This window comes from Bos indicus x Bos taurus, chromosome 25 (genome assembly GCF_003369695.1).
Source record: "Bos indicus x Bos taurus breed Angus x Brahman F1 hybrid chromosome 25, Bos_hybrid_MaternalHap_v2.0, whole genome shotgun sequence".
In the NCBI taxonomy this organism is placed as follows: Eukaryota; Metazoa; Chordata; class Mammalia; order Artiodactyla; family Bovidae; genus Bos; species Bos indicus x Bos taurus.
Genome location: NC_040100.1, coordinates 34,740,581 through 34,762,328, shown reverse-complemented (window position 1 = coordinate 34,762,328; position 21,748 = coordinate 34,740,581). Strand labels below are relative to the sequence as shown.

The 21,748-nt window shown below is 52.4% G+C and overlaps 1 protein-coding gene across 1 annotated transcript in view; it reads right to left on the bottom strand.

Moving 5' to 3' along the window:
• USP7 (ubiquitin specific peptidase 7) overlaps nt 1–15,699 on the bottom strand; it is a 53,979-nt gene extending 38,280 nt beyond the window's left edge. Inside the window, exon 1 of the mRNA XM_027528231.1 lies at nt 15,577–15,699. Within this exon, the coding sequence (XP_027384032.1) occupies nt 15,577–15,658 (82 nt within the window). The 5' untranslated portion in view covers nt 15,659–15,699. The remainder of the gene's footprint in view (nt 1–15,576) is intronic.
• Between the last annotated feature and the right edge of the window lie 6,049 nt (nt 15,700–21,748).

Genomic DNA, 21,748 nt, shown 5'->3' with positions numbered 1-21,748 from the left:
CTTTAAAAAGTAATCATGTGATACCCAGTAAAGAATTGTTAGACATAACACCAAAAGGCAAGATCAATAAGAGAATTTTGATAAAATGGACTTTTCTGTAAAGACACCATTAAGGGAAAAAACAGACAAGCTACAGGTTGGGAGAAAGTATTTGCAGACCACCTGACAAAGGACTTACACTGAATACGTAAAGAGCTCCCCAAACTTGACAGTAATAAGAATTTTAAAAAGCCCAATACTTAAGCAGACATGTGAAACAGGGTACAAGGATGGCAAATAAGCAAAAAGATGTATGCCTGAGCTATCAGATATCTGTGAATTAAAACGACTGCCACCTATAAGATGACTGAGATGAAACCTCTGGCGAGGCCGAGGCGGCGGTGCAGAGGACCCAGGCACACGGACAGCAAGCAGGTGGGCAGTTCCCCACGGAGCACGCCTCACCCAACAACTCGACACCTTCCTCTAGAGAAAGGAAGACTCATGTTCACACAAAAGCCTGAACACGGGTATTTATAGTGGCTTCATTTGTAACTGCCAAAAACTGGAGACAACCCAGATGTCCCTCTGTGGAATAGAGCCCAGCAATAAAAAGCAACGAACTACTGATCAGGTTACAAGCTGTACGATTCTGCAAGATGACCAGACTGCACAGAGACACACGGGCAGCTAGGCGTGAGGGGCTGCTCCGGGCCCCGCCGGGCCAGGGGGCACACACAGACCTGCCCCGAGCTGCAACACCCAGCCGCCAAGCTCACTATATGTAAAACCAAGGGGAAAACACCTGTAGGGCAAGGAGAAGAAAGTGACTTACCAACTCTCTAAATAAACACCGCCTTGGGTTATGAGTTCAGAACTTGATCCACATGGGAAAAGAAAACAGAGCACAAAAGACGCAGGTCTGAGTCTTTCCACCCCAGGACCCGCGGGCGGTCGTGCACATAAGTGACTGCAGCACAGCTCCTTTTCTCGGGGGGGAGAGGGAGTCGGGTACGTCAAGAAACCAGGAAAACGGGAGGTCAGATACACACTCTGCTCCCGTGAACTCGGGTACATAAATAAGGTGTGCTGTTTCAAAAGCTATGTTTAAATTCAGAGTTCCTCCAAGTGTTCCACACAAGCCACTGGAAAACGGAGAAAGTGAGGGGAAAGACCCAAAGAGAATAGGAAGTAGAATGCTGGCCATGAGGAAGAAGCAGGAAGCAAAATAATCAAAATTACAAATTATTTCTACTTAATTGTCCTCTCCTTGAATTCTCACAGAATATCTGTTCATCTTAATGGAACCTATACATTTTTATGTATCCATAAAAATACATTCTACATATTTTTAAGTGTGTGTGTGGGACCACAGGACAATTTCCCATTGCGGGGGACCACCCAACACTGCCTGAACCTGGAATTAGCTGCTGTGGACAACTCGGCTGCCAGTCGCTAATTATCATCCAACCATCTTCACTGGGCGGGCTTCCCCGTAGCTCATCTGGGAAAGAAACCAACTGCAATGCAGGAAACCCCGGTTCAATTCCTGGGTCGGGAAGATCCCCTGGAGAAGGGATAGGCTACCCACTCCAGGATTCTTGGGTTTCCCTGGTGGCTGAGCTGGTAAAGACTCTGCCTGCAATGTGGGAGACCTGGGTTCGATCCCTGGGTCAGGAAGATCCCCTGGAGGAGGGAACAGCTACCAACTCCGGTGTTCTGGCCTGGAGAATTACATGGACTGTGTAGTCCATGGGGTCTCGAAGAGTTGGACATGACTGAGTGACTTTCATATTCACCTGCCAAGTAGTGGTGACTCTAACATATAGATAGAAAGTCACCACTCTTTGTGCCATGAGCTTTCTGGAGATTTAACTACAACCCTGCTCCCAATTAGGTAACAGTGATGGCCTGAATGAAAATGTGATGTTTTAAGGACTTTTTAATGTAACTGTACAGTGAAATACACCAACATTTAAAAGGTCTGTAAACTGTGAATCAGAATTTTCAAATGACCAATGAATGGTATTAGAAATGCAGCATTCAAAGTTCAAGACAAACCAATGAGTTTTAATGTAATAGAGCATGAAAAGTTAACTCAGAGTTTTCAAAGTGCATGTTGCAATGAACCTAAGCTGCTACCAAACTGTGGTGTAGTATGAACGAACTGCCACAATTACCTGACAAGGCTGTACCTCTGTAAGTATATACCTTTTTAAGACTGGGTTTCTTTATATCTCCAGTAAAATTTACATTGCAGCTGTCAGCAAAAGCAGATATGAAAATCCAGCTGACTCCTATCAAGCCTGACAATGAATCTGCAAAATGTATGAACAATGCCATTCCTCATTAAACTTCGTTTTGGAAAGCATCTCCTGCACGTGTGGGTGTCCCCTGGCAAGCCGGTGGCTAGGACTCTGTGCTCTCACTGCCAGAGGCTCTAGTCGGGGAACTGATATCCCACGGCTGTGCTGCATGGCCAAAAAAACCCACTGTATTAAATGTGCTACCACATACTGATTTATTCTAAATGAATAACTAATTTTTCATTTCTAACCTGGCAAATGATGATATAACCCACCTACCCAGCAGCTCTCCGGGGTTCTCAGCAGTGACAGCCCCGAGACCAGGCCGCCTGGTGGATGTCTGCCACCCGAGCGACCCTGCACCCCAGGCCCCTCCCCGCGGAGCTCCAGCAGTGAGGAGGGTGCAGCAAGGGGGCCCTGTGTTGCCCGACGCCCGGTGCTGGTCTGCCTCCTGGCCCCTTCGCTTTGTGAGGACAGCACCAGCAGGCGGGGAGAAGCCCACAGGGGTGTGCTCCAGCCTCGCTCACCCACCTGCCACCATCTTCCTTCGCAGCCCACGGGCCAGGTGGCCTCCCGTGTCAGCGCCAGTGGACTGTCAGCAACTCACAGAGCTGTGCGCGGGAGAAACCTAGGAAGTGCCGCCATGCAGCTCTACTGCTGCTGACAGCCCTCCACTGACACTGATACACCCCCACCCCGCACCACCCGGCTGATTAGATTCGGCGGTGAATCACATCCTCAACAAAGTTCCAAGTCCCTTTTAAAAACACTGAATAAAACCTCTTACAGATGACAGAATCATGAGAGCCTGCACATCTTCTGATCCCACACAAATCACAGCGAGGCTCCACAGGACGGAATACTATTGAGCAATAAAAAGGGACAGCAGACAGCACGCTGATCCTTCCCTCTCGTGCTACAGAAAGGAGCCAGACGCCAGAGGCCACACGAAGTGTGAGGCGGCTACACAACGTCCGCAACAGGCAGGGAGAGGGCAGACCGGGGGCTGCCTGGGGCTGAATACAGGACTTCTTTAGCGGGTAACAGAAATGTTCAAAATTTGTGCTGACTGTCACAGTAAATTGGATGCTTTAAACGGGTGGTTTAAATTGTGACGGATGGGAATCATCAATATAACTCGTTATTTTAAATTTTGTGGTGACGACTGACATTTTTTCAGAGACTTGCAGACAGGCAGATGCAAATCTAACCTTTACAATAGTTCCCAAAGCAGGTAAAATGAAGGTTAAGTGGCACCGAGCACGGTGGCCCTTCCTGGCCTACTGAAACTAAAACATAAAAACGCAGTGCGTTCAGTTATCTGGTAGTAACGGCGGCTCACGGTGGAGAGAACAGAATGCCGCTGGCCTCAGAGACGAACGGGGGAGAGCAGAGAAACACAGCTCGATCCACGCGCCCGGGCAAGAAGCAGAGAGGGCTCTGCCTCCGTCCACCCAAAGCCAGACCGCTGCCACTCTTGCCTCGAGTCGCCAGAGCTCACACCCTAGCCCCTCCCCGCTCAGAGCCCGGGCTCCGCACCTCTGTGGCGGCCATCCCTCTCTCTCCCCATTAACTGTGTGTTTCCGGGGCCATCTAGATCCCGCGGACTCCCCTCCGGCTGACACCTGATCCCCTCTTCCTCTGTGTCAAGCACCCGGGCCAGCGCCTGAAGTAGAGATCTGAGGCGAAGGGCGAACAGGCGCTCAGGGGAGTCAGTCTGCAGATCCCTCTGCCTGGGTTTTCTACAGAAGAAAATGCTTGGTTTTCTGTTACTCTGAGCAATCCGCGCCAAGGCAGTCTCCCAAAACCAGTTCACAGGCTGGATCTGGAGCAGCAACTGGCCACTACAACTGTCTGTGACGATGGAGACCATCCACCGCTGTGAAGCAGCGGGCCACAGGTGCTACGTGCCCCTGAACAGATCTGGTGAGACTGGAGAGCTGAGTCTTCAATCACTTCACCCTCCCAGAGACTTGGGTCTCTTGGCCTCTGGAGTGAGGGGTGTAATCATCAGTCTGCTCTAAAGCAAAATCACATGACCACGAGCCCTCCAATAACACAGCCACAATGAAAGCAATATTTTAAGAACAGCAGCCCTTAAAAAGTATAGGACTGAACTTCATCAAAAGAGAAATTAAGATTTTAGATAATAACCTCTGATTCCCAAGAAAATACTGGCTATCACAGAAAACTCTCGGATCTGTGATTCTCACTCCTTCCCCGAGCCCTCGGGGTAAGCAGTGACCACCTAGAGGAGAATTCTGAGGACTGTTAACAGCTCCTGGGGACCCTGCCTATAACATCACCACGCCCATGACCTGGGCGTCTGGCAGGAGCCCACGGCCACCACCAGTCCGGACCCCGAGGGGCAGTGTCTGGATCACTGCCCGCCACATGCCTTGAGGTGGAACAAGTCACCTCTACGGATCATTTGTGTTCTGGGTCTTAACGAGGATGCCCCTGAGTTACCTCGCTTATCTCCACCTTCTCCAGACACCCCCAAACCACGTGCTTCAAGGTCGCAATTTGGCCAACCCAGCGGTGAACATACTAGCAGTATGTGTGTATCCATCTTGTGTTTAAAACCTTTAAAACTGTCAGGAAAAGAGGCCCAGCAGGAGGACCTGCAGGATACGCCCCCACGCTGCTAGCTGGATGTCAGGAGTGAGGGGTCTGGCTGGCCTCTCAGCCCCTGCCTGCTGAGGAACCCGGCTCTGGCCCCTCCGACCCTGTCTTCTTTCCACCTGGTGAAAGCTGCTGCCTTAAGAAACAGATGGTTCAGGCGGCACTGAGGAGACGAATTCAAGTGGCTACAGCTTGGAGACAGAGTGGGGGGACAGCCAGGATGGTGCCATCTGCGTGGCTGGAGGAGCCTCATCTGCTCACGAGCGGAGGCAGGGCTGTGTGGGTGAGCTGACCGGAGGACTGGGGTGGATGAGCGGCTTCGGGGGCTCCAACCTGTGGCTCCACAGAGCTGCGGTCTGTGCCCTGAGCCCTGGCAGACAAGGTTCCCCGCCTTCTCAAGTTTAAATCTCTCCAGACGCCCAGAGCCCTGAATGGTTTGTTTAGGGTGATTCACTTTGGCTCAGGCTCACGTTACTGAGGACCTGATTCAGTGAGGAAGGCAGGTATCTACCTTCAGAAACATCTCGAGTCTCCCTCTGCCACCCACCACACTCCACGTGCTCAAGCAGAAGGCGGCCCCAGCTGACTCTGCAGTGAGCTGCCTTCTACATTCAAAGCATGTGGTGAACCACACAAAAACCTTCCGACCTAAGGAGCCCACCTGCAGCCTGCAACTTTGGGCGGGGAGACAGAAACCGTTGGAGAGGGCAGCAGGGGGATGACCACGACGTCATGACCAAGTGTCTGCTGAATGTGACGAGATGCAAATTTCTGTGCCACCGGCTGGCTTGATTCAAAGCCTGCCACTGCCACCAAGCCCTGGTAGGCTGTGGAGTGTGCTCAGCACCTCTGTTTTGCTCAGGGGTGAAATGGGGATGCTGCTGCCTCTATGTCAGAGCTGTGGGAAGGAGCCAATAAGCGGACGCGGGCACAGCCCCCACGTCCAGTGGCCTCGCCCCGGGAGGGGCGGCCATGCTCTCCCAGCCTCTGTGCAGCTTCCAGGACACCTGCCTGCCGCATCTCATCCGCTCCCTGGACCCTGACCTGTTTCCCGGCAGCTCAACACATCGCCACAGTCTCACTGGCTTAAACAGCACACACTTATCCTTTCAGCTTTGGAGGTCAGAAGTCCACAATGGGCCTCCCTGGGCTCCAATCAATGTATCCGCAAGGCAAGGTTCCTTCTGGAGGCGGGACCTGCTTCCTGGTCTCCTCCTGCTTCTCCTGGGTTCCTTACCCATCCTCAAGACAGCAGCGGCCTCTCACATCACGTCACATCGAGCCTCTTTCTCAGGGGAAGGAGGGCCCTGTGATCACCCTGGGGCCACCTGGCTAACACTGGATCACCTCCCCACCCAGTCAACGCCAAAGGAAATCAACCTGAATATTCACTGGAAGGGCTGAAGCTGAAGCTCCAATACTTTGGCCATCTGATGCGAAGAATAGACTCACCGGAAAAAACCCTGATGCCAGGAAAGAAACACGGCAGGAGGAGAAGGGGGCGACAGAGGATGAAATGGTCGGATGGCCTCATGAACTCAATGGACATGAGTCTGCGCAAACTTGGGGAGATGGTGATGGACAGGCAGGCCTGGCGTGCTGCAGTCCATGGGTTCACAAAGAGTCAGACACAACTCTGTGACTGAACAACATCTCCCCATGCAGGGATCCTGAACTTAACCACACCTGCGAAGCACCCTGTCAGGCAGTAGTGGTCACAGCTTCCAGGGGATCAGGACAGACTCTCTGGGCCATGATTCTGGGGCCACAGATCCTCTCCCGCTAGGTCCCAAGCCACGGTGCTGTTCGCCACCTCCCGCCTGAGCACAACACCCTCATGCTTCTACTGACCCACCCCTTTAGGCCAGCCCTCCCTGCACATGTTCACCAGGAGCCCTCACTCAAGTGCAGGGGGCGGCCAGCATGGCACCGCCAGTCGGGAGGGTCCTCTATCTGAGGACAGAAGCCCTGCAGCAGGCTCAGGGTGCGGCGGACTCAGGAGCAGGCCTGGTGCTCAGAGAGACCCAGCAAAAAGTGGGGTGGGGAGGACCAAGGGCGCCTTTGCAGGAGCCTGCAGGCTGGTGCCGTCTTCAGGCCTCACCGAAACGAGAAGCAAGGGAGGAGACTTTTCAGCGACCTGACTTTGCTGACACATCCGAGCACGGGCCAGTTACCCACCGTCAAACTGGAGAGTGCGCCATGTGCCCACACGGCTCCCGACGCACACCTCCACAGCCCCAGACTCACGGGCACACCATTTACGGCTGGTAAAACAGGCATCGAGATGGCCTGAACCAACACGCTCCCCGAGGAGCAAGGGTGGCCCCCAAGGAGCAAGATTACTTGTTACTTTGAAAACTAGTCAGTGGGCTTCCCTGGTGGTTCAATGGTAAAGAATCCGCCTGCCAATGCAGGAGACACAGGTGCTATCCCTGGTCTGGGAAGATCCCATACGTGGAGGAGCAACTAAGCCCGGGCGCCCCAACTACTGAGCCTGTGCTCTAGAGCCTGCAAGTCCCAACTGAGCCCACGTGCTGCAACTACTGAAGGCCAAGCGCCCTAGACCTGTGCTCCCCAGGAGAAGCTAGCGCAGTGAGAACCCTGAAAACCCGCAACTGGAGAGCCGGCCCCACGCGCCACAACCAGAGAAAAGCCTGTACAGCAAGGCAAATGAAGACCCAGCACAGCCAAAATTATCAAAACAAAACAAACAAGACCAGTCGTATATGTGGCATTCCTTCCAAGTGCGCAAGTAAGCTTTTAATATGGGGAACTGCTATTTCACACCAAACTGTTTAGTTACCACAGGGGCATGACAAAGTCACAGGGGCACAGCACAGCTCCGCATACGAATGGCCTCTACACACTTTCAGTGGACATACAGAACTTCTGCCAGTCTTTCTTCCTATGTGTTTGTTCTAAGTGATAACTGCTGAAATGTGACTTTTAGTAATGATGTGGGGTGTGCATTCTGTATATGCATTTTAATTTCATTTCTTAAATAATTTGTTTACCCTGTATTGCTTACCAAACACAGAAAGAAACTGTCCACAAGCGGACTGGAAATTTAAAAAAGACAAACAAACTGGATCTTCACCACAAATAACCAAAGAAAGCCTGCTCTGTAGCATTTGCCCAGGAACTATTTATTCACTCATTTTAATTTAGCTTTTCCAGGACACACTGTGTCTTTCCAACACCCAACGTGACACTAACGCTACCAGAAACACGGCTAGCTAAGGCTCCAACCAGACTGTTTAGGTGAACTCTGACCACGAACACTTTCTGCAGAACAGACACATGCTGTATCTGCTCGTCCCGGGTGGTGGCATTGGCCACGGGCGGCAACCGAAGCCCTGCAGCGTGGCTGGTCAGTGAAGGACTGCGATTGCCACCATGTGGCCAGTGGCCACCTTACTGCACAACGCAGGCGACACCCTGAGCATCCTCTCTCCTGCTCCCAAGACCCCGAGCGGCCTTCTCCAGCAGCATGGGGCTTGGGAGGAAAACAGGTTTAATCTGTCCTCATCAGTAGCAGCAGGAGACTTGGAGTGCTTCAGAAAGAGGAGGAGCCCTCTGGCTAGCACAGGCTGGACGTCACTCAGAGCTGTGTGAGGAGGGCGACTGCCCAAAGCATGGGGCTCAGCTCAGCAACTTCACCCACCAGCTTCTTAGGGGACATCCTGAGGGCCAGGCACACCAGCCCCATCTGCTCTGCCCGCACAAGCTTAAGACAGGAGGGAAAGGCTGAGATTCGTGGGTAAAAACTCTTACTGGTCCATCTATGATGGTTATAGAAGAGGAACTGAGGTTAGGGATTGAGGAATGTCTTTAACCAATTCACACCCAATTTGTTTGACTGAATAGTTTCTCCTCCAAGCTGACAAACTACCAACTCTAAGAAGCAAGCACTTCCAAATTACCTACTACCAACTCTACTTCAATCAGAAAAAGAAAACTACCTGCCCTTCACTATTTCAGAGGAGGAGCTGGAGATCTAACCATGTAACAGGCTAAAGACTATTACAGGTGCTTGTTTGAAAACCGCAATTGCACAGGGTCAATTAAGAGCCTTGAAACGTAATTTATTCCCCAAAGTCATATTGATGAAATGTACTTGCAATTCTAGGTGCATAAGCCTAGTTTGCTCAGCCTATATACCCTAGAGAAAAGCCCCCTCAAGTCCTTCTGAAAGCACCATAAAGGGGGTGGTGGGAGGGAGCCACGAGGTCAGACTGCCACCCAGACACCTGGAGTCACGCCCTGGATGTGACGGTGCTCTGCATCACAGATCACCCCAACAATCTCACACAACCCCTCTCCCAAGCACAGGCCAGTTTAACAACTTACTGCACGAGTCAGACCTTCCCCTGGTCGATATTCTGGTGCTGGCACCTTGCACGGGATGCTGCCCTCCCAGTAGCAGGACCTCAGGGAAACCAGTCACTGGCATCCCTCGCCCAGGGAGGACGGGCCGGCCTGGGTTTCGAATATCCTATGCCAGGCGGGAGAAGCACGTGGAACTGTTGTGGTTGCACAAGGAAGGGAACTTCCCTCTTTATCATTTAGGTTCCCAGTTCAGTCATGTGCGACTCTGCGACCCCATGAACTGCAGCACACCAGGCCTCCCTGTCTATCACCAACTCCCGGAGTCCACCCAAACCCCCCAAATGACACAAAAAGAAGGGCAAACCACCCACCGCCCTGAGACTCAGACACATGCTCACTCACATTGGGTAAGAGAAAGCCCCGGTCAATCGGGTGACCTGCCCTCCCTGGAAGGACACCCGGGCATCTCTGTGAACACTAACAGCTGTGCCCGTGCTAACAGGGGCCCCAGCCGAAGGGGCAGCAGGCAGCACCAGCCCCCGCCAGCGCACGCAAACAGTGCGCCCTCCAGTCGGGGGTCTTCTCTGCCCAGCACCAATGACAGTGACACTCCTCCCCAAGCTGTGACCCCAGGACGCCCCTTCCCCTCATCCCCACACCCTGGCTCTTTCTAGTTCACACCAGCATCTTCGTTAAGTTCTGGAAGCACTCACTCTTATCCAGGTCGGTGTATTTCCCTACACGACAAACTTCCTAGTTACCTCCACTGCCAACTTCCAAGTCCACACCACCAACGCTCAGAAGTAGGCCTGCTTCTCTTCAAGAGGGTTTCAACACATGTGACTTCTCATTAGCCGAGTCGTGTGTTAACTTACTACCAGAATGGCATAACTGACTTTCTTGCCTACGCCTGACACTTAAAAATCCTGCTTCCTCCAACTTTCCTAAGTCCAAATTAGTTCAAAACAAGAAGTCTGTGAAGCAGGTGACATTTTAACATTTAACTGTCATAGTACATGTCAAGAAAAACCATGTTACAACGCCAGTCTCCGAAGTTCCTTTGCCTTGGAAATCAAGGAGAAGCAGCCAGGCTACAAACTACTCAGGCAAAAAAACAGAAACAATAACAAACTCAAAAATACTCAAAAGGAAACATCATTAAGGTTCATTGATGCCCTGTGTGTGGAAAAGGACTTTTTCCTGGCAAAAGGATCAAAAATGCCAATCGAAGCAACTGAACGTTAAAAGCAATAAAACTGAATTAGCAGCTATCAAAGCGAAATTGGTTTATGGCTTCGGCATTCTCTTTCACACCGACTTGGCCAGCCAGCCACCTCCGGTACTACTGTTTCGCCGTTTCCTGAATGAGTGTCTCCCACAGAAACACTTAACAGAAAAGGAACAGTCCTGGGGTGAGGAAGATGAGGATACAGTGGCAATCCCACAGGTCAAAGACATGGCTCTCATGCAAGGCTAGTGCCTGAGACCACCAGACAAGTTTGGGGAAATGAACGACGGGCTTCTGAGCCTCTTTCCTGGGGTCTCTGCGCCGTGTGCAGTCAGGAAGAGGCAGACACTACCCATGCAAGAGCAGGGCCTGAGAGCCACGGCTGAACCCTGTGCAGTGCAGGTGTGCGCGCGCGCTTGGAGCCTGAAGCACAAACCGGGTCAGGGATCCCATCGGTAGGCCTGGGCAACTAGCCATCACCTGCATGAGGAAGGCAGCCCACCTGAGTCCTTTAAGCAGGGCGGGGACCAGGCAGCCGTGGGGGGAAGAGAGGAAGCAGGGAACATTAAGAGGCCTATTGCAAAGTCCCGGCATGAGGCAACAGGGGCCTGGCGGGTGGAACACCAAAAGGGCTTGGTAACAGGATGTGGGATTTAGAGACAAGAATTCAGGGCCAACTCCCAGGTTGGGACACTCCTGTGACCTGGCCTCCCTGCGACAAACCTGATTGGCAACCATGTCAATTCTGGATACCGGATAATGGCTAAGTAATACCCTCAGCAGAAGGCCCCCAAGCTGCCCAGGTGTCACCAGCAGTGCCCCACCGCACCAAATCCACCATCCTCTCCTCCTGAGCCCATTGCACTTTTCTTAAAATATTCTATAATTAAGTTTAAATATCTACTTAGGAACATCAAGCCCATTCATAAACAATGCTGCTTGGACCGAGGCTGGTCAGTTTGCTTCCTAATCCATGTTAGGATATAATTACTGCAGAACCACGAATGCCAACCAGCCCCGCCTGTGCGCCTGGTTAACCTGCGCCTGTCGCCGGCCCAGGTGCAACCCTGTCGCCATCACCACACCGTGACTGAACGCGACAGCGCCCCACTCCGTGCCCAGCACTGCACACGTGCTTTATGCCTCCACCCTCAGGACCACCCTGCAGGGTCCCACCGACCTCCTTTTCCAGGATGCAACAACTGAGAGCTTAAGCAACGTGCTGAGGTCACACAGTAATTAAATGGCAAAGTCCACGCTCAGACTCGGGCCTGGCACTAAGCCTGTACTCGCTCTCACTCCACTTGCCTTCCTTGAGTTAACAGCTTCTTTCTCCCTTTCCACAAAACTGACTGCACTCCCACCCCCAAAAAAGCCAAGATGAAGGTATATACTTCTTCCCCAATACGTGTGATAAAACTTGATCAATCTTTTGTTTATCTTAAGTCAACAGTCTGGCAGAATCAGGAGGGTAAATGCCTGTGGTGAGTAACTTCCAAACCCATCAAAACTTGACAGGCTCACATCACAGTCAGATGTTTCTAGGTCTGGCCTAAATTCTTCCATTTTTTTTTTCCCCCTGGTTTCTCCAAGTTGATGCTCACTTCGTAGGGTTCTTTTACAACTGAAGCTACTGTGAGGGGATAACCTATATTCTCATGTTATCTGACTTTTGCCTTGTCACGGAGCTATCTGAAAAGGAAACATGCTTTAGACTAAAATGCCCAGGTGTAGTCTGTTGGGATGCATGTACACAAGACAACTCACTTTCTATTCCTAAACCTGCTTCAGCAGAAAAGTAACTTGAAACTCTGTGAAATCTACCCACACAGGTTTGAAAGAAAAAGAAATCCACCACTGGGGCACCCCAAACAAAAAGACACAGCAGTCAGTGACGAATTCTTTTCAGAAACCGTAGACCACACTCATTCATTTGCTCCCACCTTGGTGTCCTGATAGCAATGGTCTGAGCGCGGTACAAAAGTTTTGTACAAAAGTACAAAATGAAACTGTCTGTCCCCATTAGTCTCAAAGATGACACTCAGAAACAGACTGCTCACACGGGCAGCAGAGTCTCACCAGGGAGCAGACATCGAGGTACCGACACTGGTGCCAGCCAGCCCAGAGCAGGAGGCAGGCCTTGGGGAAACTTCCTGTTGACTCCAAGGGGGCATGAACAGCCCTGATTATCACTTCTCAAGTACTCCAGAGGGCAGAGGCCAGTGCGGGTCCCTCCTGCAGCCCCCTGGCCTGCAGCACTACCTCTGAGTTGGAGGGTAAATAAACTGCCGAGCAAATTCATTCCTGGCCAGGCCCCGAAAGAGGCCACACCTCCACGATGCTGTTTGCCTCCCAACCTGAAAAACGTGCACAGGCCTCACAGGAAGGAAACATGTGGTCTCGACCCCAATGAACTGCCACCATACCCGCCCCATCTTTTCCCTTGCTGCCCTTCCGAACTTTCCCAACTGCTCAAAACAAGACATTTTAAAAATAACTTGGCCTAGGCAGTTTTTCTCCAGCAGACATACAAAGGCTGTGCAGAGTCAGTCAAGAAAAAAATAAATAAATGCGACCCCTTTACAGCAGAGCAGGAGGAGAGCCAATTAACCTGTTGATAGGGGAAATGCGCCAATCTTACCAGCCTCTCCGGCTCCCGGCTCCTTTGAAACCACCCTGCCTAGGAGCAGTGGGAAAGCAATGCTCCTCAAGGGCAGAGCTCCTCAAGCTGACCAGAGCCCTGACAGCTTTCAGCTGCTGAGTCTATGGGAACCAAGGCGAACACCAAACAGGTGCGAGTCATTCTCAGAGCCTGGCTTATGAAGCCAGGCACAGTGGATCACCACAACCCCACCCTTCTCCCTTTTTAATAGGAAGTATTCTTTTGCTCTTCCCGACCCTAAAGTACAATATATAAACTGAGCACACTTGAGGAGTGGGAAGGCTTAAGAAAGGCTGACAGAGATTGCCTGAGACAGGGGCGGCTATCTCACCTGTAGGTGCTCACAGGGTGTCGACAGCCATAAGCCTACCAGGACAAGGTGACGACCGTAAGCCCTACAAAGACAAGGTACCTTCTGGAAAATAAATTCAGGACAGAGACCCACTTGAAAGAAACAAGACTTGTAAGTTTATAGAATGAGTAGTAATAAACTACAACCTCTGCGATCCAGTTTGAAATGGCAGTAAATTTGCAGATTAGTGATTTTATGGGTGACTTTTCCAACGCAAACTTGGATATGAGAACCAAAAACTCCTTGAAAAAATAAAGTAGTCTTAAAAGCAGGCATGACTTCTGAAAATTCTTCCCCCACTCAACACTCTCTGGTCTTAGAGAAAAGCCCTTGAAACTTGTGGACATGACTACTTTCCCAGAGACACAGCTCTACACCAGAAATCCGCTCTGCAGTGGGGTCCATGCTGATCAGCTCTCCTTCCTGTTCAAAAGACTTAAAAAAGTGCTAAGACAACATAAATATTGGGTTTTTGTCTTGATTGGCTGATACTTAAAAAGGACACTAAAAAGCAACCCCTTTTTTTAATATTCAAAATCCTCCCGGGCAATGTACTCCTCTGGCTAGTTGGCTTAGTGACACATGACAAAAGCTCTATGAAGTTACTGCCTTGCTGGAGTCAGACACAGCCCCAGCCTGGCCGCGGATGCGCTGCCCTGTCCCGCATTAGTGGCCACTGAAATCCCAGTGGGAAGTGCCTTCTGCCGGCATCTCCACCACTTTGCTTTTTGCCATCCTGTAGACCAATTTTTTTCAGGGCACAATGAATTGCTGGCCGCCCCTTGTTATTCACAGGGGAGTACCAGTCACGGTGAGAGTTCCCACCAACCAGAGTGCAGCACCCCACGGTAGGAACGCTTCCTTAGCGCCCCTGTTCATTTCCGCAGCTCAAAATCTCTGGCTAAAAGCAACGTAAGTACAGCTCATTCAATACCCCCTTCATTCAGAAGCCCTCTTTTTGACTCCTGCCTGTCTGTCCCCCTCTCGAAATAGCTAAGGACCCTCTCTGAATACTTCTTACACTTTGCCCTTTCAAGCACTTGGGCCACGAGCCTTCGAACCACCAGCACTGATTGCGCTACGTAAGCTTAAGCAAGACCCTTTCCTGTCCAGACCCTCTACATCAAACCTCTATTACCAAGCCCTTGTTATCATCTCAAAGCTGGGTACTCTGAAACAAACTGCCGGCACCTAGGCAAAAAATTAAGTTACCTTTAAAGTCAGGTTGAATTCAGAGGTAAGGAGTCGTAGGCTGGGGAGAGGGTGTGTGTGTGTTGTGGGCGGGGCGGGGAGGGGGGTCACGTAGTTTCAAACGCATACCTGGCCGGAGGCACCTCACACAGCCAGGTTACCTAACTCCCCGCAAAACGGCTTAACTCGGAAACGAAGAGCGCGCCCGGTTCCGAATTCTGGGCCAGTCCAGAGGCTGCGAGCCTCTGCGCCCCTTGCAGGTGTTTCCAAACCAAGCCCGAGGCCAGCAAGTGTTGCTACGGAGCGATCGGGGTGGGGGTGGGGGTGGGGGGTCGGGGGGGAGCCCCGCTTCGAAGTCCCAGGTGAGCTCTCCAAGGGGGAGAGAGCGTGCGCGAGCAGGTGCGGCCCGAGCCCCGGAGCCCACGGAGATCTCGTTTCCCGAGCGTAAGCGGGGAAACCACGCGACGCCCCACCGGGGCCGTGGGGGACACAGCTCCCTGGAGCCCGGCTTCCCCAGCCGGGGCGCACGGCAGAGCCCGCAAGCGCCCGCGTCCCCCCGCGGCCGGGCCCGGAGCGCCCTCCTTTACAACTCGGGGGGCTCCGGACGCTTTGTGCCGGCGAGGAAGGGCGCCGGGGGGCCCCGCGGGCCGGACAATGCAGCGGGCGGGGAGGCGCAGGGGAGGGGGGCGGCGCACGCCGCCCGCCCCCCGCCCGCCGGGCCCCCGGCATGACGGTGCAGCCTCGCCCGGGCCGGGGCAGCCGGGCCGAGGCCCGCGGGCCGCCCGGGGCCTGCGTAAAGATGGCGAGCCCCTCGCGTGGCTCCCGCGGCTCTCCGCCCCTCCCGCCCCGGCCACAATGGAAGGCGCCCCCCGGCCCCCGCCGCGGCTGGCCCGCGGGGCCTCACCTTCCATCTCCATGTCCTCGGGCTCGCTGAGCTGCTGCTCGCCCGCTTTCTGCTGCTGCTGCTGCTGCTGCTGGTGGTTCATGTCGGCCGCGGCCTGGGCCTCGCCTGCGGCCGGGGGCCGGGGCTGCGGGCCCGGCGGGCGGGCGGCGGCGGCGAGCCGGGGCGGCGGCGGCGGCGGCGGCGGCGGCGGGGCGGCCTCCTCCTCCTCCTCGCGCGCGTCGTCGGCGGCGGCGGCCCCGGGGCGGCCCACGGCGGGCGGCGGCGGAGGCAGGGAGACGCGCACGTACTTGCTCGCGATTCGCCCAATCTCGGCGCCGAGGCGGGCGGGCGGGCGGCGGGTCGGGCCGGGCGGCCTCGTCGCTCGCTGCTGCGGCCGCCGCCGCCTCAGCCGCCGCTCCCGCCGCCGCCGCCGCCGCCGCCGCGGGTCCCGCCTCCCGCCGCCGGGGCCGGGGCTGCGGGGCCGCGGGCCGGCCGGGGGCGGAGGGCGGCCGGGCGGGGGCCGCGGAGTCAGCCCCGCCTCGGGCCGGGCGCGGCGGGCGGGAGGCCTGGCCGGCCGCGGCGGGCTTGCGGGGCCGGGGGCCGGCGGGAGCGGCGGCGGCGGCGGCGGCGCGGGCGGGCGACGGGCCGGCCGCGCTCGGGGCGCTGTGGCCTCCGCCTTATCGGCGTCGTCGTCGGGGCTCCGGCAGCGGACGCGGCGCCCGGCGGCTCGGCTCGGCTCGCTCTCAAAATGGCGGCGGCGTGAAATGTCACATCCGCATGGGGGGCCCGAGAGCGAGCTTGCGAGCGACGAGAGCGGGCGGGCGGGCGGCGCAGCGAGCGGGCGGGAGGGCGCCGCGCTGGAGGGCGGAGCGGGAGCGGGAGGCGGAGCGGGGAGGCGGAGCGGGGCGCGGCCAGCCCACCGCCGCCGCCGCCGCCGCCTGGGTCCGCCCGCCCGCCCGCTCGCGGCCCTCAGCGCAGCGGCCTCGCGCCCCGCGCCGCCCGCTTCGGCCTCTCCCGACCCGAGGGGCCCGCCCCGGAGCCTCGCGGCCCAGCCCGGCGTGCGCGCCCGGGGGCCCCAGCCCTAGCGGGGCGAGTGGCCCCGGCAGGTGCCCGGCCGGGCGTGTGGTCAATCCAGGAAGCCCAGGGCAGTCCGGGGAGGGGGGCGGGGGATGCAGGGGCCGAAACCCTGTTCGGGGCCCGGTGACCGCGGGAAGGTTGGCTGATGTCGCCCGGGGACTCGGCAGAAGACGGCCCGATCGGAGCGAGTGGCCGGTGCCGGTCAGCCCTTGCTGGTCCTGGTGATGATTATTTTACCTCTTTGAAAACAGATGTGTAATTCATTCAACCCAGTACCGCGCTGTGCGAGAACTTTTCTCACTGTAGCCCAAACCAGACACCAGGTTTTGGTCCCCTCAAAACCAGCCAAAGTATCTCTTGATCTGGCATCAATTGATTCCCTTCACATCAACCCAATCTGGCTTAGATCCTTTAGGGCCTGCCTCCTTCCCATTCCTTGGGAGACCGGCGATAGGGGTCTCAACTTTCTGATGAGATCCAAGGCAGTGTGGATGAAGAAGGGAGTGGAGAAGGATACGTACATCTCTGCGTCTCTACTGTATCTCTTAGTGACCGTCTCCAGGGAGAATATAATTTTGCCCTCAAATGACCAGGAAGATTTTCTATCTGCTCATCTTCTGTCCCTGCATTTTTCTCTGGTTTTCTCTACTTGATTCACTGTCCGTCTCCCTTCCGGGAAAAGAATGTTTTGTTCTCTGTGGTATCCCAAGCACCCTGAGACAGAGCAAGTACTCAGGTACATATTTGTTGAATGAATGTGTAATTAAAATGTGATGAGATCCAGCCCCCCACCCCCCACCCCTCAAGCATTTCCCACCAGTAAGTTTCTTGCTGGACCCAAGCAGTGACATTCAAGAGGGAAGGAACCACTTCACGACGAATCAGTCCAGCCCCAGCATCACCCCCCAGATTAGGAAGAGGTGTTGTTATTCCCACAAATGCTAATGAAAGGTTCTCAGATGCAAATGAACCCTTCTCACTTGGGGGAGGGCAGACAGGACCGCTCTGGTGGAAGGGGTGGCAGGCAACGATAATGGTGCCTATCGGGTTCCACACTGGCCAACCTTATCTTCATCACTTGGGTTCAGAACCAACCCCGGGAATTAAAGGATAAGAGTAGGGAATACCTTGCATGATGGTTAAACTAAATGTGGTACACCCAGTACAGTAAAATACTATTTGGCAATGAAGAATGGATTAATTTAAATTAATTAAATGTAAATCCATTATATTTTAATTATTAATGACATCATTCAAGATGCTCCTATTCTTATTTTTTCTGCACTTGATAAAATATTCTCAGAGAAATGTTAATATGTCTCACTATGATTATATATTTTTTCTTTTCCCTCTTATTCTGATTCTTTGCTATATGTATCTTTGTTTCTTTGTTGTTAGGTGTCTAATGATTTATGATGCCTATCTTTGTGAATTATACCTTTTATCGTGAAAAATATTCATCGTTTCATTTAAAATAAATTTAATTTTTTTAAAAAATTGAATGAGGCTTGAAAACACTGTGCTGAGTTAAAGAAGCCAGACAGAAAGGATCTTATAGTGTATGATGATTCCAATGACAGGGAATGCCCAGAGCAGGAAAATCAACCTATAGAGATGAGAGATAGATTAAGGACAGTTAAGGGTTTGGGGAGTGACTGCTAGAAAGTACAGGGTTTCTTCAGGGGGGCGGGGTGATGAAAATATCTAAAATCTGATTCTGGTGATTATCCAACTCGGTGAATATAGTGAAAATACTGAATTGTGCACTTTAAATGGGTAAATTATATGGTATGGGTCAGACTGCAATAAAATTTAAAAAAAAGAACAAGATGAGGAGACTTCCCTGGGGGTCCAGTGGCTAAGGCTCCACACTCCCAACACAGGGGGCCCGGGTTCGATCCCTGGTCAGGGAACTAGATCCCACACGCTGCAGCTAAAGATACTGTATGCCACAACTAAGACCAGCACAGTCAAATAAACATATAATAAAATTTAAAAATAAAAAGATGAGAATGAGAATAAAAGACCTGAGTGAAAGCTGTTCATAGTCTAGGAGAGTGCTAGAGATGGAGTGGCCTGGGGTTGGGGCGGGGGTGGAGATGGAGAAAACAGGTTAGTCTGTAGGCAGGTCAAGTTGCTGATAGCCTGGAGTTGGGTGGGACAGAAGAGAGAAGAATCAAGTATTACTCTCAGATTTCTGTTTTCAGCAACTAAGTGAATGATGGTGCCAATTACCAACATGGGGGAGAAGTCTGGGGGAGGCACAGGTTTGGAAGTAAAATTGAGAGGTTTTTCTGGCTTTGCTTTAGGGAGCTGGGAGGGGGTTGTTGTTTTTGTGTTTGCCTTTTCTTCTTCTTTTTTTACTGTATTACATTTGAAGTGCTTGTTAGATATTATCTGTGCATGCCTGCTCAGTCATGTCCGACTCTTTGCGACCCTATGAACTGTAGCCCACCAGGCTCCTCTGTCCATGGGATATTACTGACAAGAATGCTGGAATGGGTTGCTGTTTTCTCCTCCAGAGGATCTTCCCAGCCTAAGGATCGACCCTGCATCTCCTGAGTCCCCTGCATTGGCAGGTGGATTTTTTTTTTTTCTTTTTTAAATCACTGAGTCACCTGGGAAGCCCCAGACATTATCCATACGGAGGTGTGAAGAAATTAGTTCAACAGGAGTCTGGACTGAGGGGTAGAAATGTGTGGAGATGGTATGAGAGCCTAGAGGTCACTTAGGGAGGTGGGGATATATAATATATAGCAGATGTGGGCCACAGTCATATGCTGATACAAAGATGGACCCACAGAGTAGACGACAATTCTGGGAACTGGTTTACTTTCATAGTACTTCCTAGCATTCTCTTATTCCCTACAGCCTTCATCCTGGATGGCTTCCTTGGTAGCTCAGGTGGTCAAGAATCTGCCTGCAATGCAGGAGACCAGGGTTTAATCCCTGGGTCAGAAAGATCCCCTGGAGAAGGAAATGGCAACCCACTCCAGTATTCTTGCCTGGGAAATCCCATGAACAGAGGAGCCTGGTGGGCTACAGTCCATGGGGTTGCAAAGAGTCTGACAGCTGAAACGACTTAGCTTGCACGCATTGTACAGCAAAAAGAGAAAAACAAACAAACAAAATGAACATGTGTAAATAATCTCTGTCCACTCCTAGAAGCATCTTGATGAAAGAAATTATCTTTCTCACAGCTCTGTCCACAGAACCTAGCACAGTGCCTGCCACATAGCAGATGCTCAATAAAGGTTGAATCAATGCTTCCACCCCAGCTGATGCTTACTAACTGCGTGTGAGGAGCTAGGAACCATCTGGGGCAAAGATGGGAAAGACAGTGCCTGCTTGCTTTCAAGGCATCTCAGATGGATTTTCGTACTTATTTGCTCTTTTCTTCCTTTGCCCATCTTTCACAGAGGAGTGGATGGCAGGTGGAGAATTTATCCCTAGGCCCCCATGGCTACTAGGAAAGCAAGACCAGTGCATTTTGAGGCCTACCAAGAAGGCCCAGACTCAGTTATTCCTGAGGGCTATGCTAGTGTGTTTTCTTCTTTGCCCAGTGGAATTATTATAGCCCCTTTACACGCAGAAGGGGTTGTTGGGAAAGAACTCCGCAGAAGATGTGAATCAGCTGCGGAAAGCCTGCTTCCTGGGAGCCTTAATGCCAAGATGCTTCAAAGAAGCTGTTTGGAGAACTCTGTTTGGGCAAGAGGATTGGCACTATTTCTGATCACTGCCAATTTGTTTTAAATTTCACAACCCCTACCCTGGTTCCGAGAAACAAGGGACCAGAGAAAGAGAGAGAAAACTGGGGAGACTGGAACCTCTGGACCAGCTGCCTTGTCAGTAGGTAGAGCCAAGTAGGGAGGGGCCGCCCTATCACTACTGTCTGAGCAAAACATATTTTGCTGCTCCCAGGGCCCCAGCCATGACTCGGCATAAACAGCTGGTCAGGTTTTTTTTTTCTTGAGACCCACCCAGACTATTTACCTACTTGTTCTCATCAGAGTCTAAAATAAATTAATGGACATGTCAAAGAAGAAATGGGAGTACCAAGCACATTTTTTCTTTTTCTTTTTTTTTTCAGTGTAAGTGTTATAATCCATAGTTGGAAAGATACAACTTAAACCCCTAACCATAAGGTTAGTGAGGATGTGGGCATAGAGATAAGGCATTCGGTAAAGATCGTGTAGCTGTAAGCAGTTCGGGAGGGTAAGGGGCTTTAGGGTGCGGAACCAGGTGGTCCAAGGGGGTTCCGCAAACTTGAACTTGGGAGACTGACCCAACCTGTTAGAACTCAAGGTTCTTATCAAGGAAATGGGGAGGCTAGTTTCTGTCTAAAGGGGCTGTTATGGAAACCAAGTGAAAAGATAAAACTTTTCCCAAAGTTTCCCATCCAGAGCTTGTGAGATGGTTCTTGTAAAAGAATGGATGAGACCCCAGCCCCTCCCCATTCCTGACACATCATCCTTTCACTCAAAACTATTCATAGGCCTAACCCTAATCCACTGTGTGAAAAGGACAGGGCTGCCTGAGTTAAACAAATGGCAAAAATGACCATCAGTTCAGTCACTCAGTCGTGTCCGACTCTGCGACCCCATGAAATGCAGCACGCCAGGCCTCCCTGTCCATCACCAACTCCCGGAGTTCACTCAAGCTCACATCCATCGAGTCGGTGATGCCATCCAGCCATCTCATCCTCTGTCGTCCCCTTCTCCTCCTGCCCCCAATCCCTCCCAGCATCAGAGTCTTTTCCAATGAGTCAACTCTTCGCATGAGGTGGCCAAAGTACTGGAGTTTGAGCTTTAGCATCATTCCTTCCAAAGAAATCCCAGGGCTGATCTTCAGAATGGACTGGTTGGATCTCCTTGCAGTCCAAGGGACTCTTCAAGAGTGACCATGGGGGTGGCTAATGAAGTCATATGGCCGATATGCTTCTGGGCTGTGAAGCAACAAAACCTTAATGCCTTTCTTTCTTTTTTTTTTTTTTTAAGATTTCTTTGGATGTGGACCATTTTTTTTAAAGTTTTTTTTGAATTTGTTACAATATTCCTTCTGTGTTATGTTTTGGTTTTTTGGCTTCTAGGCATGTGGGATCTTAGCTTCCTGACCA